Source organism: Macaca mulatta, chromosome 18, assembly GCF_049350105.2.
Source record: "Macaca mulatta isolate MMU2019108-1 chromosome 18, T2T-MMU8v2.0, whole genome shotgun sequence".
NCBI classification, from domain to species: domain Eukaryota; kingdom Metazoa; phylum Chordata; class Mammalia; order Primates; family Cercopithecidae; genus Macaca; species Macaca mulatta.
Genome location: NC_133423.1, coordinates 55812665 through 55832110, shown reverse-complemented (window position 1 = coordinate 55832110; position 19446 = coordinate 55812665). Strand labels below are relative to the sequence as shown.

At 44.9% G+C, this 19446-nt stretch overlaps 1 protein-coding gene across 8 annotated transcripts in view; it reads left to right on the top strand.

Annotated features, from left to right (window-relative positions):
• FHOD3 (formin homology 2 domain containing 3) overlaps positions 1 to 19446 on the top strand; it is a 488002-nt gene that overhangs the window by 407447 nt on the left and 61109 nt on the right. For all 8 annotated transcript variants that reach the window (NM_001194349.3, XM_001106633.5, XM_077974668.1 and 5 more), the window contains 1 exon segment: positions 11495 to 11791. In NM_001194349.3, the coding sequence (NP_001181278.2) occupies positions 11495 to 11791 (297 nt within the window).

The following is a 19446-nucleotide window of genomic DNA, read 5'->3' as shown; positions in this document are numbered from 1 at the left end:
CCTGTAATTGGATTCCAGGGTATTTCCAAATGTCTGATTGTTTGGCCCTGGAGATATATATGGCCTATATGGCCATGGCCTACTCACCAGCAGCACTTACATAAATTATTGACAAAGGTTAACAATACTTCCTCTCACAGATCCAGGCATTTAAAGTATGGGTAAATATGGTGATTCCTGTAGCCTCCTGATCCTCAAACCTGGAAATAAAATTTAGACATAGAGTATCGTGAAATGTTTAGTTTGTCTAAATGATTTTTCCTGTGGGCATCCATTTGTCATTTTTGGCTGTCATCATTATTAACATTGACTGCCTTTGTCATCTTCGTTGTATAAGATGTTTTGAGTCTCCTTCAGGTGTAGGCACTCTCTGAGGTTATCTAATCCACACAGCAGAAATCAGAAACATCTGGTGTCCTATTTCCAACTGGCACGGTAGCAATGGAATATCGTCCATCATCAGCCTAACACTGCATGCTACTTCTCTTGCATAAACCTTTTGGATGCCTCCAGTTCAGTGTTTCATGAATTGGCAGGAAACTAGATTCCTTGTGGTTCTATGACTCAGGGCTACCCCCCTCCCTGCCTCACCTGACTGCTGCTACTTGATGCCATTTTGTCAATTGGACAAAATCTTTCATCAATTCTACCCAAGGCCGAGGCCCTACCTGCTACACCTGCTGTGGGCAGCCTTTGCAAATCATTAAGTTTTTCTGCCTTGCCATTTCTCAGTCTCTAAAAATTTCCCTTTTTCTCCTCATAGAAGTGACCTTTGTCTGCAGTGTGTCTTCTTGCATCATATTTGGAAACATTAATGAGGATTGAATCCTTCTAAAGTAGACAAAGTATAAACCTTAAGTAAAGATAGGCATAGAATAGCACTGGGAAAGGTGATAAAGAAGAGCATTATTTATAAGGCAAGAGGATAGCTTGAACCCAGGAGTTCAAGGCTACGGTGAGCTATGGTCTTGCCACAGCACTCCAGCCTGGGTAACAGAGCAAGACCCCAACTCCAAAAAAAAAAAAAAGAGAAGGGGAGGTGGATATTACCTGATCAAAATGATTATTTCCTAGGCAGCTATTAGGTGTCAAGAGCTGTGAAGGGACTGAAACATTACCCTAATTGTAAGCTAATATGCTGCCCTGCCACAATTCCGTGGATGCTGGCAGAAGACACAAAATTCCTGGGTCAGAGACAAAGGACTTCATTACTTCTAGTGATAGCAATAGCCAGAGTACCAACATTTGTGCCATTTCCCCAAGCCCCAGTTCCCGCAGGGTGATGTGAATAAGGCCCAGTAAAACCTGCAGGCACATTGTGGGGCAAGGAACCCTGAGCTTTGGGGACCTGAACTCTTTTATAATGAGCGGTAAACATGCCTTCCGTTTGTCCCAGAGGGAGACATTGTCTTTATTACAGGGGGCAGTAAACCAACTACATCTTTGCTCTAGAGAGACCCTATTTCTGTCTTCTAAGGCTCTTTGCTATGCGCGCATCCTTAGAAAGATAGTGCAGAAAAAAGGCTGTCAGTGCCTTTGCTTGCAAGACTGAAGAAACATGGGAGAGCTGTAGAGAATTGTTTTGTAATATTAGATTTTAATGGTTTTAAATCAACCTTTACTATGAAATTTGTATCCTAAAGTCTGTTTAGTGTAAACAAAAAATTCAAGTTTTGAACAGCAATTAGCTTGTTCTTATTTAACCAAAAAGTAAGTGCCTCAGGAGCTGCAAGACCCTGTCTTGATCAGGTGCTTGGGATGAACAAGTTTGCTGCATCTGGAGACACTCACAGAGAATCTGGGTTGTTGGCTGGGTGAGACATCAGCGCCTTTCATCCCAGGTGGGGGCCTTGGGTCAGTGCTTCCAGGTGCAGTCAGGAGGCTCCACGTATCAGGACAATGAGGATTCTTGAGCCACAGTGGTACTTTGAATTTCCAGACAATGACTGAGACTTATGAAATTAGCAAAGGAGAATAACTCTGGGGCTCCTTCTAGCATTCTTGTCCATCCTCAATTTCTTAATCACTACTCTGCCATCTCCACCACTCCCACTTTCCCTCCAGCAGCCCTGCTTTCCCCCATCCATCTTTGGAACACATTTGTTCAAAATGAGACAACACCTGCAGTATAGCAAGACACACTCGCATTGATTTTCTGGTAGCTGAAATACACTTTTTCAGGAGAATCTCTGGGTTCAGTGACTATGTGGTGTGTCTTGTCTGCCTCTGGACGTGATGTGCATCTTTGGATCCTTCTGAAGTTGTGACTTCTGTGAGAAGGCTGCCTCTGCCAGATACATCAGGAAGTTCAAGTCACTTTTGGTTGACTTTCTGGATCCATCCCCCTCTGGATGCCTCTGTGTCCTCTAGATAACCTCCAGGCTAAACACGATAGTTGCCTTTTGTGCCGTGTACATTTCTCATTGTTTTCTCACCGTTTCCTCTCAGTCTTTTCTCATCGTTTGGTCGCAATCCTCCCATGGACTGCTCTTCTGCCTTTGTACTAAGTGGTGGGTTTTTCTGAAGTTCCTCCCCAGCTCCCCTCTCTTTTCATGCCACATCCTGTCACAGGGCTATCGCATTCCACCTGTGATTTTTACCTACCTCCCATATGCTTTAAATGCCTGAGGTCTGTACCGCCAGCCTTGGCCTCCCTGAGCTCAGGGTGTGTGTATTGCGCTTCCCCAGCCATCTCCATTGAATGCCCCTCCAACTCTTCAGACCCACCAGGTGCCAGGCTGAGGGCTATTCAGATGGGAGGTGATGTCTGTCTCTCATCCAGAAACCCCCACCCCAAACCTGCTTGTATTTTCTAGGCCCCACCTGGGTAAGGCCATCTCTCTTGGCCCAATCATTGAAGCTGGAACATACATATAATTTTTTATTCCTCCTTCAACACTTACCTTACATCCAATCAATCCCCAAGTGTCTTTTGTGTTGTTTTCTCTCAAATCAGCCCTCTTTCTTTTCTCTTCATTGCCAGTGCCTTAGGCCTGGCCTCAACCATCTCTGATCTGGGCCATTTCAATCACTTCTGATGGGTCTCACTTCTTCCAGGTTCTTCTCAGCAACCCAATTAAAAACAAAGATCTGTGTACCTTTTCTTAAAATTATCAGGTGGCTCTCCATTATCTACCACATAAATTCAGATCTTACGTGACATTCAAGACCATTTGTTACTCACACCAACCACCACAGCCACCCCCCAACAAATGTTACGCTCCATCCACACCAAACCACAATCAGTACCTGAAAATGCCATGCTCTGTGCTTGGAGTGCACTCTTTCATTGGGTGCCCCGTGGACTGTTCATCAAGCTGAGGCACCTTCTCTTCTCTAAAGCCTTCCTTGGTTCCTCTCTTGTGTTTCCCTTGCATCTTGTGCACAGTTGGGATGCAGGGCTTACCTCACTGTCCATGCGATAATTTGTTCCTCCCAAGCATCTGTGTGCGCCTAGGGCAGGGCACGTGCCTGTGCCCACCTTTGTTATTCCCAGTGCTTGGAGCAGAACAGGCATTCGGTACATGGGTTATGAGTTGGCCAATAGTCAAGCATGACAAAAGAAAGCAGACACACGAGTCTGCAGAGACAGCTGTTTCCTGTACCCAAGAAGAAATTTATTACATGAGCCATGGGTGGAGGACACATCTTTGACTATGCAGGCCACTCCATAAGGACTGAATAAGTGATGTTGGTGTAATTAATAGAGAGGAAAGTTTTACAGAGAGTTGACATATCTGGGCCATTTCTTTCTGAGGATCTAACTTTAATAGAATAGTCACACTGTATGTTTTCAATATGAGAATAATTAAACCTGAAATTGTCTTCTTTTTTATCCTATATGATACTACAGTAGCGTTATATACATATTAAGCAAGTGAACTCTATCAGAAGCATAATCTGAGGGGCAAGAGAGTGGGAAGTGGAAATTCTAATTTAAATAGTGCTTTAAATCCTGTCTAATATTCATATCAAGTGTATGTCCCGGAGGGAGCATGACCACAAGGAACATGGATCTTTTCTTCTTTTCTTTGAACGATTCCTGATTCCAACATGCCCCTCGTAGTATGAACAATTTGGTGCTTTAGAGTTTACAGATTTGTATTTGGGGGTAATATGGCCCATGAATTCAATCCCAGCACTTAAGGAGTTCCACTGACACTAAATTAAAACCGTGATTGTCAAAACTATGGAGAAGTTATGGGATCTATAAGGTGGCACTGTCCAAAGGGACTTTTTAAGGTAATTTTGACTCTACGTGGTCAAAATTGTTCAGGTCAAACAGGTTCAGGCCTAAGCCATCTCTGAAGATGAAAACTATCCATCTTCAGAGGGGCTTAGGTCTGAAGCTCTTTGGAAAACCAAACTCTGAAACTTGAGGACAAAACATGGCTTAACTTTTAAGGCATAAAAATTAGGCTATTGAATCAGTATTTTGCAAGTGGTGAGTTGTTTCTTTTGTGAGGCTTGAGTAGAGGTTCTTTTGTGAAGCTGAGTTTGTGCCTATCCTCGTGCAACTATTCCTGTAGAGCAGTGATTCTCAACCAGGGGTGATTTTGCTCTTCTGGGGGACGTTTGGCAGTGTCTGGAGACATTTTCAGTTGCTACAATAGCAGAGGAGAAGTGGAGGGCTTGTGCTGAAGCCTCTAGTGAGTAGAAACCAGGGATTCTGCTAAACATCCTACAGCTCATGAGGCAGTCTCCCAGAAGAAGGAGTTATTCAACCTAGAACACCCAGGTAGCCAGGCTGAGAAACCTTGCTCTAGAGGGAATCCAAGTGAACAGCCTAGCAAGAACTGGTCTAACACCAAAGGCAAAGTCTAAAGGATTTTCAAAGTTGTAAGCTTTTTTCTCTTGGGACCTTTTTCAGATTTCTGTGATTAGAACACACGTCTGTAGTCAATCGTGTTAGCTATTAGCTCTGAGCTGGGGAGGTCCCTGGAATCTACACAGTTTGGAGCAACTATTATAGAACTGGCTGGCCCAGCCCTTGGTTTCATAAGACCTGCCAGAAAGCCAAGTCCTGGCAAAGTCATCAAGACACTACCACAGACTGAAATCAACTGAAGCCACCCAGAGATGTATCAAGTTCAAAACTCTACAATCAATTTATCTCTTCAAAGAAAAATTGCATGACCAGAAATTCTAATTGGACACTCTAAACTCAGCTGTGAGGGACATGGATGAAAGCAGAATTGAAACATTCCTGCCGTGTGTGTGTGTGTGTGTGTGTGTGTGTGTGTGTGTGCGCGCGCGCGCGCGCGCGCGCGCATGCGCGTGTTCAGGAATGATTAGATCTTTCTTCTTGATTGCTTAAGTCACCACCACACAGTATAACCCTGTGATTAACAGCCCAAGTTTTGTAGTCCAGCTTATCCAGGTTCAAATCCAAGCTCTGTTAGCATGAGCTCTGCTTAGCAGTGAGGTCCTGTTGGTCAGAGGATTGCTGAAGATATTCAGTGAAGGGACTGTTTACAGAGGTATAGGGAGGTCATGAGACCATCAAAATGTGGTGATGCTTCACCCAGAGACTAGCAGTCGTGGGACACTGTTCCCACCTTCAGGCCTGAAGGAACTTGGTGAATGACTAGAACTTGGTAAGGGCTGTGGCCAGAGGAGAGAGAGCAAGGGACAGAAACAGTGGCCTGACAACCTCTGCCAGACTAGGGCCCTACATGAAGGAAGCAGGGGTGTTAATATCCCAGCTTCCTTCTTCCTACCTTTGCTAGAACCTCCAGGGGCTGAGCCAGGGAGAGGGAGAGCAAATACAGGTGGTGTTCTCTGCGGGGGTCAGCATCCTCAGGCGCAGAGCAGAACAGAGCATGGATCAAACAGTCAGAGAGTAGCCAGCCTGCTGTGTAGCTCTGGGCAAGTTGCTTAACCTCTCTGAACATGTTTCCTTATTTCTCACATGGGGACATCAATCTTCACTTCATATTGTAGGTATGGGAACTAAAGATGATGTAATATGATTCCTAGCACAGCACCCGGGTATAGAAGGTGCTCAATATGTAGTGAGTTTGATTTTTACTGCACTAGGCAAGCAGGACCTGATGTCCAGTGAGGTTTTGGGGACCAGATGAGGAGTTGCTGTTGGGATTTGGGAGGGAGAAAGAAAACGAGATTGTGTGAGTGAGCGATGGTCTGCCCTGGCTGACTTTGCACAGGGACCAGCTGGCTGAAGTTCTCAGGCCGACTCGTTCCTCATTTCTCTCCCCGTTTTGTGATCTGCCTGAGGAAAGCATGGTCACATTCTCCATCTGATGGGGCAGCCTTTACATTCTCATACCTAAGACAAACACTTAACTTCTCCCCCATGCTGTGGGGTTCTCATGTTGATGGATTCCCATCCTGGTTTCCTAGCCTCTCTCACTCCAGTAATGTCTGTTTCTTTGGGGTGAAGAATTCCTTTTAGTGGCTGTGTTCTGGTTGTGGGTTCTTCCCTATAAGCTGATGACAGCCTAGTTCCCTGTTATGTCACTTTGAGGATACCCTGGACCCCTTCTTTTCTATTATTTCTTCCTCCTTGCAAAAAGTATCCATTACCTCATCCTTTTATGCAGTTTAGTGTTGATTTTTTTATTTGGCCCTTGTATTCCCCCTACCCCAACCTTCCAATCTAGCTGCAAGCCCTCAGAGCCAGGTCAGCACAGGCTCTGGCCAAACACATTTTTCTGGTCTTTGCTAAGTGCATCCTGGCGATGCTGAGATCCCATCGGTCTGCACTCTTGGGCTGTGATCCAGGAAGACAGATCCCGGTTTTGGATGCCTGTAATGTTACCAGGCATTCCTTGCTATGTCTTCCTTTTATTTCCAAACGCACGTCCACTGCTAGGAGAAGGATTGCCTGGGCACCTGACCCAAGTCCTTCCTGCAGTTCCCCTCCCGCCTTGCACAGCCCAGGAGATGCAGTCAGATCTTTGTATCCCTCCTCCATCCAAGGTGGTTATGGAAAAGCGTGGCAAGCCCTGGCATCTCCTGACCTGCCGGGTTTGGGGTATCACTGTCACTCCTGAGCCTCCCTTGAAGATGCTGCTGCAGAGTTCTTAGAGGCATTACATGCTGGGGAAGGGACACTCTGCTCCTTCCCACCTGACCACCCTGGCACGGGCCTTCACTGTTCTCTCCTGGTCTCGGGTTTCTGAGGGCAATACCAGAGCCCTCCCCATAGAAAGGTCATGAGGGCTTTGGAAGGCGGTTCCTGTGAAGTGCTCAGTAACCATTCCTCAAAGGGAGCCAGCAGCCCTGCGGAACTCCCTGCCCTGCTCCTGCGTGAATAGAGTTCCTCCCCCAGCTGATGTCTGGGATGGAAAAACCTCCTGCTGTTCAATCTCAATCCCTTTCCCATGTGTTCTTCCAGTGGTGCTGTGTTTTTATTTTCTTTCTCTCTTGAGCTCCACTGATTGCCATTCCCCTCTTCCTCCTCTATCTCTCTCTCTAAGGGTTTGCTTCGTGGACTCTTGATTCCACACTGACTAGGGGCCTCACCCCACAGCTCGCAGGCACACCCAAGCTGTTTCCAGCAGGAAGCCTCGCTTGCCTGTGATGCAGGTGGAGACAGGGCTCACCTCAGACTAAATGAAACGCAGAACAACTATCACTACCCTTAGGGTAAAGTCCTAGATCCCTCCATCAATACCCAGGGCTGGTTGCCCTGGCCCCTGACAACCACCCAAACCTCCTCTCACTCCTCCTGCCAGGCCACACAGCTTTCGTTCCCTCTGGCACGCAGTGGGCTCCGGGTCCCTGCATGTGCACTTCCCTCTGCCCAGGACACTCTCAGCATTTCCCCTCTTTTAATTCATTTTTATCCCTTGAGACTCTACTTAAACGTTATTTTGCCACAGAGACTTATGTCCCAGGCCTTGCCAAAGACCCTTGCCATGCATTCCCAGGGCACCGTGCATTTTATCTTACACATCCATCACTCTTACAAACGTATTTTTGTTATTGTGTCTGCTGACAGTTGAGAGGTGGGGGTTTCCCTGTGCCCACTGGTGGCAGAGCTCGCTCACTTTTGCCACATGGATGTCGCGGCAGGTTGTTCAGGATCTCTCTAATCTGCTTATCTCTAGCCTCTGTGACAGAGCTGGGTCAGTCTCATGGGTCGCTGTGTCTGTCTCTCACCACTAACACCACACTGTTGGGCCAGAGAAAGGCTCATGAAATTCTGGGACTGGTAACAGTGAGAAGTTGTAAACATTCCTAGGAGGGAAACAAACACCTTTCCTCCCTAGTTGTTGCCAAAGGTCGTAGCTCCCTTTAGGACTTTTCCTACAGGATTATATGGCTTCTCCTGTTTCCTGGGGACTTGGTGGGTATAAATGAGACTTTTTCCTGCATCCACCCAGAGGGCAGCAGACCTGGCTTAGAGACACTAACTCAGAAGGAACTGGGTGTGTGTGTGTGTGCACGCGCACGGAAGGAAGTATGAGTGAGGGAAATCCTGCTGAAAGATCATGGGAAAGGGGAGGAGAAATGTTCCGGAGTTCAGTGTGGAGTCTCAGGGCTGTCCTGGGTGCTTTCTGAATATCAACAAGAATGCTGTGAGCAGACGCTGGTCCCAGGACCACGCTGGGGCCCTCCAGCAGGAGAGGAAGGCAGGGTCTTGGCCCTCAGGCAACTTTCCTGTGTTTGATTAAGACAACTGGAGAAGGGCTCTGCCATGGACCCTGGCAGTTTTGCTTGACTTGAATGTGTGTGACAGTTATTTAATTTGTTCATCATTAGGACGGCCTCAGATTTGCGATCGGACCTTGTAGACACTGAGTCATGTATTCTGGGCAGGAGATGACTTTGCCAATTACTACCTCCCCAGCAGTCATGAAAAAAGAAACCACCCTAGTGGTTGAAATCACAGATTGAAATATGTGATTCCAAGAAGTTAGGCCCTAGTGTATTGGAATGAAATTGTGCTGCTCCCCCGCAAGAGTGTGGCTTTTCCAGATCTTGCGTGTCTGTTAGCTCACCTGCTCAGGGCCAGAGCCGCTGCTTGGGTAGGGTCCTGCATGTTCAGTGGAATGGAACACGGCAGTGCACACACACAGGCTGAAGTCAAACAGCTGTCAATCACAGAGCCTCCCTACTTTGCCCAGACCCCTGGGGGTGGTGAGTAGACACAGGCTTATGGCAGCCAACTGACCCCACGTCCCTGTCTGTGATGAAGCCACCAGGAGGGGCCCTTGCTGGTTTTCACCATATGCTTACCAATTAAAACTTCAGTCCATGCCACATGCTGGGCTGTTGGAAACACATTTTTATTTTGATGTGGCTATTTTGAAGTCCATGTGTGCAAAAACATGTGCTTTCTGTCAACCAAATGATGACGCTGCCGCCGCTGAGGCCATGCTCTTGCCATGCTTGTAAAACTAATGGGGTTTTGTATCTCCCCTAAATACTCTATTATCAGATGAAAAAGAAATTACCATAAAAATTCCTTCAGTACCAAAGGGAATGTTTCTAAAAGGGCTGTTCACTCCATCCCATGACCCAGCACAGTTTTTACTTTTAAGGAAGCGTGTATGACGCTCTCATTCTCAGGCACGCAGCCTCACAGCTGTGTGCCCACTGGTTTCCTTCTGTGACTGCCACCCATGCCTCTCTGTCTGGACACTGTGCCCTCAGATCTCCAGTTCCTAAAGCCTTCCCCTCTTGGGATGCCCAGGAGGGATAGCCCCTCAGCTGCGGTCTTTGCCGCCCCTCCCCGTGTTCTCCAGCCTTCCCAGGAAGCAGGTTCCTGCCCCAGGCCAGAGTTCCCAGTAGAAGATGCACAACTACAACCTGTAATCAGAGGAGAGGAATTTGCTCCTCCACCCCCAAATTCCTACCTGGCACTCAGGGACATTCCCACAGAGGAGTGGGATTTGGAAGTTGCCCAGGAACATAAGGAAAGGTGGTATTTCATCCTCTCCACTGCATCTTCCCTGCCCAGCGAACTCCCTGACTCATCCTCAGAGGATGGCAACCTGAGAGCAGATGAAGGATTGGGGGTGATGGCCCTGTGGGTCCTGAAGAATGAGTTGCTGGGAAGCTGGGGTTAGCTGGACCCCATGCCTCGTAAGGTCTGAATGTCCCTCCCCCTTAGTAATGCCCGTGCCCAGCCTGCTGAGGGGCTGGTTCTGTGTGCCCCATGGCCAGCCGTGCCCATTACCTGGTGCGGCAGGATGCCTCCACAGAGAGCTGCCCTGATCTGCGTGTTCTCATGGAGTCTGGGCAGGTCCCTCTCATCCCCTGCCATGTGCAGAACCTGCCAGAATTTCTGTGGTGCCTTGAGCAGTGTGTACCTAGGGTTCAAGCACACATCCTTAGAGTGCGTTGCCAGGGTTCCAGAGGAGCAGCTTTGCTCAGCCTGAGGCCATTTCCTTTAAGAGTGAGCCGCCCTCCTCCAGCCTTCATGTGTGGTAGTTGGCTCAGAATTTTGTGTATTCTCAATCATTTTGCTACATATCCACAGCTCATAGCTGAGAGCTTTGCTCAGCAAAAAAAAAAAAAAAAAAAAAAAAAAATGCATAAGCCAGATCGTGCCATTTCCCTGTTCCCTAGAGTGTCATGTAAGTGAGAACATGATCATCTTACCTCAGTGACAGCATCAGATCTCCAGCCTTGATAGGTTTGCAAATAGACTGTGACCATGAGTGATTCTTCCAAACTGCTTTCAAAATCAAACTAACTTCACATTATGAGCAAACATAACCCAAGAGAAGGGCGATGAACCTCACTGGTTCAGCCAACTGATTTCAGAACACGTTAGCTGATTTTCGTCAGCTTGATCCACCATGGATTTTGTTTCTCTTTCCCTAAACAGGCAATAGGGTTATATATTAGTTTCGTATTGCTGTGTAACAAGTTTCCACAGACATAGTGATTGGAAACAACACTCGTTTATTATCTCACAGTTTCCATCTGTCAGAAGTTTAGCACAGCTCAACTGAGCTCTTGACCTTGGCTGTCCACTGCCATAAGGCTGAAATTAAGGCTGCGGCTGGCTGAGCTCTTACTAGGAGACTCTGGGAACAGTCCACCTCCAGCCTCGCTGAGGGTGACAGCAACATCCAGGTCCTTGTGCCCGCAGAACTGAGGTCCCTGTTCTGGTAGGCTGCTGACCAGAGGTGGTTCTCAGCTTCTAGAAGCCACCTGCATTCCCTGCCAGTCAAGCAGTGGTGATGTGGCAGATCCTTCTGCTTCGAATCTCTGACTTCCTTTTCTGCTGCCATTTGGAAAACTGTCTGCCTTTAAAAGGCTTTCCTGATTGGATCCAACTCATCTAGTTACTCTCCATATCGTAAGGTCACTGACAGGGACTTTCCTGTCATCTGCACAATCCCTTCACAGCATTGCCTCCGTGAGTGTTTGAATAGCCAGGGGATAGGTCTCTTAGGGGCTGTCTTTGGACATCTGCCCACAACAGAGAAATCAACCTCACATCCATTCTCACCTCACATCACCCTTCCAAGAAACCTGTTGTCAATATAATCTTCATTGTTGTCTCCACCAGCAAGTGCCGGGGATCCTGAGCCTGAATCAGAGGCAGAACCGGAACCAGAGGCAGGGGCAGGGCAGGTTGCTGATGAAGCTGGCCAGGACATAGCCTCTGCCCACGAGGGTGCAGAGACCGAAGTGGAGCAGGCACTAGAGCAAGAGCCGGAAGAAAGAGCCTCCCTCAGTGAAAAAGAGAGACAGAACGAGGGGGTGAACGAGAGGGACAACTGCTCTGCCTCCAGCGTCTCGTCCTCCAGCAGCACATTGGAGAGGGAGGAGAAGGAGGACAAGCTCTCCGGGGACAGGACAACCGGTAAATGAAGCCCCTTGTTTCAGTCGGCATGTGCCAGGGAGGCCTGGGGTGCAGGGGCTGGTCTCTGAGGTGACCTGGGTCAACCTACTCATGCGGCTGTGTCACCCAGTGTCTGGGGACGAGGAGTGTGGCCATGCTGGCAGCCAGCCAGCAGCTTTCTGCCCTGTAGAAAGATGGCCCCCAAACCCTCTGCCACACCATCACATTCATTACCTCCACACCTGAGGAAAAGGGCCCCGATAAGGAGGGCCTTTCCTGAGGAATAAGCCCCAGAAGAGAAACCTCTCACATCCCCCTGACTGTTCCATTGTGAATAATAGTAAGGTTGATAATAGTAAGGCCTTTTCCATTTTTAATAGAAGTTTAGAAACTGTCACATTGTCATCTATTCCTTTAAAAATGTGTTTACTGAAGAGTGTTAATCATTTTGACTGGACATTTCAGACTGGAAAAGATTTGTTTAAATGGATTGAATGAGTGTTTCCAAAAAATTGTGGTATGCAGTGTACTGAGGTCAATTTGATGTACTGGAATATAGATAATTTGTTTTCTACATTATACTCATAACCATTCTTTTCTTTGTATAAAGAACAAGCGTTTCCTTATGGAAGTATATCTTTTTGGTGTTACACTTAATACTCATTCAGTTCTCCTGTGAATGGTAACTTTAGAATTAGGGACCAAATGGAATATTAGATTATAGGTTTGGTTTAGCCTGAAAGAACCTCACCAAGGACTTGAGGAGGGTGCCAGAGAGGGTTATAGGAATTATAAATAATTCATATGATCTGTGACACCACAGGGTTACTTTTCCTACCCACAACTTACGTGCTATCACGGTGGTAGAATGCCTCCTTTTCAACAAACACTCCTAACCAGTGGAGTCAGGTCTAATGGACCAGCCTTCGTTAAGCTGCATATGAGTGGTACCCACTCAAGTCAATGTCTTAGGCCCAAAGGACAATATGACGCCTCTACCAAGGCCTGCCAGCCAGTACCATGACCCATGAATGGCTTATTAATTCCCAGATTAAAAATACATTGTCTCAGAAGCATGGATGAATGAATGAATGAAACCAGAATGTCTTCCAACAGACCTGTCAATCAATGGCATAGTCTAAAATAGTTACTATTTGGATTTTTCCCAGTTAGAATATACTACTAGATTTTATACTTTATATTGCTGGTCACTATGATGCAGTAAAAAAGAGAAGATAAAAGACTTTATTAGTTTACATATTAGGAATTATTGCATCGAAAATCCAGTGTCTTCATTTGGTTGAATATGTATGTGTCAAAAGGTATTATATATACTGATATTTACTTAGTTTCTTTCAAAGTCAGATTGCAGTTAGTCCCCCAAACTCTACTTCTTAATCATATTTCTGTAATTATTGTGGCAATACTGGATGTAGGTTGAGTCTCACTGGTCAGATTGGTCTTAAATCATGTTTTATTTATTAGGAATAGCTTTAAGAATTATTCATCATAACTGGGTTTAGCAGGCCTAAAATATATCCAGAAATTGGATTAGTAAAAATATACCAGGCGACAGAGCTTTCTTGGGTCAGATTGTCCAGTATTCTTCCAAATAAGGACAATTTTCCAAAAATGGAAAGTGCTCCCAGTGAAGAACCATTGACTTTCTACCAAAAGTGGGCAGTGTCCAAGTGTTTAGAAGCAGGAATTAGGACTTTGCAATGATTTTTCTGCTTTGCTCCAGTGCTGTTAAGAGATTGGATCATGTTTATTTACTGTAGCTTATTGGATCCTAAAAAATCTCACTGTTCACAGGCATCATCAGCCACTGTGGAGTCAGGGCAGCTATGTCATTATAGCTCTTGCTTTTCAGAGTGCTGTCAAATCACAGAGCAACCTTAGAGATAATTAAAATGATTCCCAAACGTATTTCTAATGACTACATCAAAAATGAATTTGTAGGACTTAAAAAAGTCTCATTCCAGTTATGTGGTTCAATTTTTCTTTGTTTCATGTGTTCTACTCTAGGGCATGCATGTGAGAAGCTTTATCATAGCATGAATTATGCTTTTTTATAATTACTTGTATAATTATCCTTTGTCTCCACTTGAATGTCAGCTTTGTGAGGATGGGGATGTCTGTCTATTCATTGTGAGTCCTCACTTCCTAGCAGGGTCTCACAAAACAATCGATGAATAAATGAAGAGGAGTCTGGCTAAGATGGGGAAGCTTCATTGCTCCTGGGTTCTCCCCTCTTACAACCAACATAGCAACACTCTGAGAAAACCAGAACAATCCATCAGAGGAGGACTGTGAAATGTGGAAAGAAGAATGCAGACAGCCTACGAAGCTCTGGACTTAAATTACATGACAGTGAAGTTCCAAGTAAAGCTTATTTCCCTAGCCAAAGACTAGGGAAAAGGATTGCCTAACAGAACAGAACACAGGCTTTTTACTTATTAATACTTGTACCCTAGACAGGCACTAATGAAAAACCTGACCCAGAGTCAATGGAGACTGATAGGGAGCTGAACCTCCGGCTTCATTTGGAGGTGATAAGGCAATGTGAGTCAGTGATTTAATTTCCCTGGGAAGGTGCCAGTGGGGCCAAGGGAGGGGGCACTGACCTTCTACCCTCCTCATCTGCAATGAGCCTGTGTGAGTCAGCACTCTTGCTGGGGTGGTGACATCAGGATCCAGCAGGGAGCTGAACATCTCCCTCCACCAGCATCTGTATGCTATACCTAAAAAGGCTGACTACCTACTAATAGATTAGATAGGATCCAAAGTCTAATAATGCACAAAATGTCCAAGACATAATGGAAAAATCATTCATCATTTCAAGAGCTAAGGCAATCACATCTTGAATGGGAAAATGCAATAAACAAATGCCAACACTGAGATGAGCCAGACATTGGAATTATGCGACGGAGATTTTGAAGCAGCCATCATGATACTGCTTCAGTGAGCAGTTACAAACACTTAGGGAATACATAAAAAATAAAATATCTCAGCAAAGAAATAAAAGATATTAAAAAGAACCAAAGGGCAATTGTAGGACCTGAAAAACACAGTAACCAAAATAAAATACTTACTGGATAGTCTTAATAGTAGATTAGAGACAACAAAAGAAATGATTAGTCAACTCAAAAACAAATCAATGGAAATTATGAACTCTGAATGGCAGAAAAAAACAGACTGAAAAACATGAACAGAGCCTCAGGGACCTGTGAGACAATAAGACTCGATCTAACACCAATTCATTGGAAGCTGTAGAGGAGAAAGAGTGTAATGCTGAAAAATTATTTGAAGAAATAATGGCCCAAAACTTCTCAAATTTGTCAGGAAGCTGAGCAAACCCCAAACAAGACAAATTTAAAGACATTTACACCAAGACAAATGATAGTCAAACTTACGAAAACTGAAGACCAAAAACAAGCAAAGAAAGTTTCTAAGAGGCTAGAAAGAAACGTTTTACCCATAGGGGAACACCAGTCCAAATGACAGCACATTGCTCATCTGAAACCATGGAGGCTAGCAGGAAGGGGCACAATATTTTGCTAGTGCTAAAAGAAAAGAACTGTCAACTATAAATTCTATATCCTGCATATGTGTCCTTTAAGAATGAAGGGGAAATAAGATTCTCAGATAAAGAAAAACTAAAAGAGTGGGTCCCTAACAGACCTACCCTTTACTACCAGAGGTTCTCCAAACAGAAAGAAAATGGTGACAGAAGTCTTGGAACTTCAGGAAGGAAAGGAATGGGTGAAAACACGGAAAAATAAATACTTTCTACTTATGAGTTCTTAAATCATACTTGATGGTTGAAGCAAAAATTATAACATCATTTGATGTAGTGCTCTGTGTAGGTAGAGGAATACTTAGGACAGCTATACTTTCAGAGTGGGGAAGCTAAAGATATCTAAATGGAAATAAGTTTTCCACACTTCAAAGTGGTTAAACAGCAATACTAGTTTACTGTGGTTAGTGTGTATAATGTAATACCTAGAGCAACCACTACAGAAACCAGATGAAACAATGTACTTGAAAACACTATAAATAAATCAAAATGAAATTCTAAAGAATATTCAAAGGGGATGAAGAAAGGTTGACTAATGGGTACAAGTATACAATCCAATAAAGAAAATAAGACCTAGTGTTCTATAGGATCAGTAGGAAAATTATGGTTTACAATAATGTGTTGTGTATATTTCAAAATAGCTACAAGAGAATACTTTAAATGTTGTAAAAAAAAAAAAAAAACGACTATTTAAGGTGATGGATATCCCAATTACATTGATTTGATCTTTACAAATTATATGAACTTATTAAATTATCACGTGTACCCTGAAAATATGTATATCTGTTATATATCAATTGAAAAATTTGTTAAAGTAAAAGTATTCAAGTAACCCATAGGAGACCAAGAAAGGAGAAACAGGAACTAAAACAAATGGAACAAATATGACAAATAAAATGGCAGACTTAAGCTCTAACATATCAATAATTCCTTTAAATTAAAAGATAGATGGCAGAGTGGATAAAAAAAAGACCCAATTTTATGTTATGTATAGAAAACTCTTTTCAAACATAATGACACAGGTAGATTGTAAGTTAAAAGTTGGGGAAAAAATTTGTAGGACTAGGTATAAAAGGAAGAAAAAAGAAAAAAAGTTGAGAAAAGATATATTATGCAAACATTAAATCAGAGAAAAGCAGGAATGACTACATCAGATAAAGTAGACCTCAGAGCAAAGGAAATTACTAAGGACAAAGAGGGACACTACGAATGATAAAAGGAGTCATGAATGAAGAGAATAAGCGAGGAAACTGGCATTTAAAATATATTACCTGTTTGCCTGGGTGCAGTGGCTTACACATGTAATCCTAGCACTCTGGGAGGCCGAGGTGGGTGGATCACTTGAAGTCAGGAGTTTGAGATCAGTCTTGCCAACATGGTGAAACTCCCATCTCTACTAAAAATACAAAAATTAGCTGGATGTGGTGGTGCACACCTGTAGTCACAACTACTTGGGAGGCTGAGACATGAGAATTGCTTGAACTCTGGAGGTGGAGGCTGCAGTGAGCCAAGATCACACCACTGCACTCCAGTCTGGGCAAGAGTGAGACTCCATCTCAAAGAAAAAAAAATTCTTTTCCTTGTTGCCAAAATAAGAAAATGCTCACATTTCCCAATAAATGGAGAAAGAGCGAGGCCGTCTCTTGAGAAGGGCTTAGCTGCTTTATCTGCTGCAGCCTCCTGGCATCAAAGTGGTCTCTCTGTTCACAGGAGTGTCTGACCACTTGTTGGAACTCCAGCTAACCAGATTTTTCGCTCTTCTCCTCAAATGGCATCTCATCTCCTTTTGATGGTGATTATTTTCTAAGTATATTTTGTTTGTAAAACCTAAAAGAGGGTTCAAGAGCTCCTTGTTCTGGTGTTGAGATGGCCTAAGGTCCCCTGGTCAGGTTAAGCCATTGTTGCACTGAGGACAGAGAATAAAGCTACACTGGAAATCCTGGGGGACCTTGTGCTCCCCTGGTCAATGCCTCCTCAAGCCAGGGCCCACCCTCAGCGTGTTTGAGTGGGGATGCTCCTTTGGCTGAATGAAGCTCCCAGTGCTGACCTCCCAGGCCTGGGTCCCCTGCCACATCTCAACACCAGAATCCACTGAGGCCCTGGAAAGCTGATGGAACTCACCTCCTGAAGCACTCACCACCTGGCCCTGCCAGCCCTGATACGGTTTGGCTGTGTCCTCACCCAAAACTCATCTTGAATTATAGTTCCCATATTCCCCATGTGTCATGGGAGGGATGTGGTGAAGATAATTGAATCATGGGGGCAGTTTCCCCCATTCTGTTCTTATGGTAGTGAATTCTCACAAGATCTGATGGTTTTATTAGGGGCTTCCCCCTTCTTTGGGCACTCACTTTTCTCTCTCCTGCCACCATGTGAAGAAGGGCATGTTTTCTTCCCCTTCTGCCATGATTGTAAGTTTCCTAAGGCCTCCCCAGCCATGATGAACTGTGAGTCAATTAAACCTCTTTTCTTTATAAATTACCCAGTCTTGGGCAGCCCTTTATAGCAGCATGAGAACGGACTAATACAAGCCCCAAAGAGGCAAACCCAGAGGAATAACATTCCTGATCATTCATTCATTCATTCAGTTGTTCCAGATGTTGCAGAAACAACAGTGAACAAAACAAACCCAAATCCTGTTCTCATAGAGTTTACATCCCATGACAAAGGCAATTTAATGAGTAATTATAATCATTCCAGTGATAGGGCAGAGGCAGACAATAAAATAAGTAAAACATGACAGATTTGATAGTCATAAGAGCTGTGATGAAAAATAAAGCAGGAAAGGATGATCAACAGTGTTGGGAGAGGATTGCACAATTTTCACTAAGTGGTCAGGGAAGACTTCACTGAGAAGATATGGTTTGAGTAAAGACAAGAGGTCAAAGATAAAAATTGTGTGATGTAGTTCATCCCAGGAGGGGCTGACACCCTGAGGCCAGATCGTACTTGGTGAGTTCTAGGAATGGGAAGAAGTTGCTGTAGCTAACAAGGTTTATGGGCGTGTGTGTCTGGGGGTGGGGGAGTCTTGGTGGTGGGTGATGAATGAAAAGTAAGGAAGGATCATGGAAGGCCTTGTGAACATTGTGTCATGGCTTTTTCTCACAGTAAAAGGTGGTGCTGTTAAAAGACTTCGAGCAGAGAGATAGGATCAGACATTTTTATAAACATCATGTGGCTGTTGGGGTAAGAATTGGCTATCAAGGGACGTGACTAGAAGCAGAGAGTCCAGCAGGGATGCCCGTGCAGTACTGTAGGTAGGAATCCACGCTGGCCTGGCCCTTGGTTGTGGTAGCAGAGGTGCTGAGAAAAGCAGCTGGATTCTGGATATGACATGAAGGTGTAGCCAACAGGATGCCCAGCAACACTGGATGTGGAGGATGAAAGAAAAGAAGTCAAGAATGACTCAGGTTTTTGGAATTGGCAGCAAGATGGATGCAGTTGCTGTAGCTGAGACAGCAAAGGATTGCAGGAGAAGCACTTTAGGTTGGGGACTGCATGGGTGGAGAAGGTGGTGTTTTATGGATGGCATTTAATGCCTTGAAACTAGATGAGACTGAAAGAGTGCAGATGGAGAGAAGAGGTCCAAGGACATTTAAAGGTTAATGACAAGGAGGAACCAGCAAAGGAGACTGAGAAGGAGTAGCCAGATGTCCTGGGAGCCCTGTGTCATACGTCATATCTTGGGACCCCTGTGAGGGGGGACAGAGTGGTTGACTGTGTCTAGTGCAACACAAAAGTCACTGGTACCTGAAAGCAGCAGCTGAGAAGGGTAGTGGGAGCAATAGCTCCCTCTGACTGGGTCCAAGGGAAAAGAAAAAAAGAAATTGGAGGCAGTGGGCAAAGCAACTCTTATGAGCAGCTTTACTTTAGAGGAAAGGAGAAAAGTTAAAGTTAGGTGATAGCTAGAGGGATGAGTGGGGCCAAGGGTGATTTTGCTTTCTTAAGATGGGGGAAATTATATATATATGTATGTTAATGTGCCAGAAGGAAGACTGTAGTGGGAGGGCCATGGGAAATGCAGGACAGATAATTTCTGGAGTGGATTACTTATGCACAAGTGGTCTCTCGACCCCTGCTAAGAGGTATGTTTATG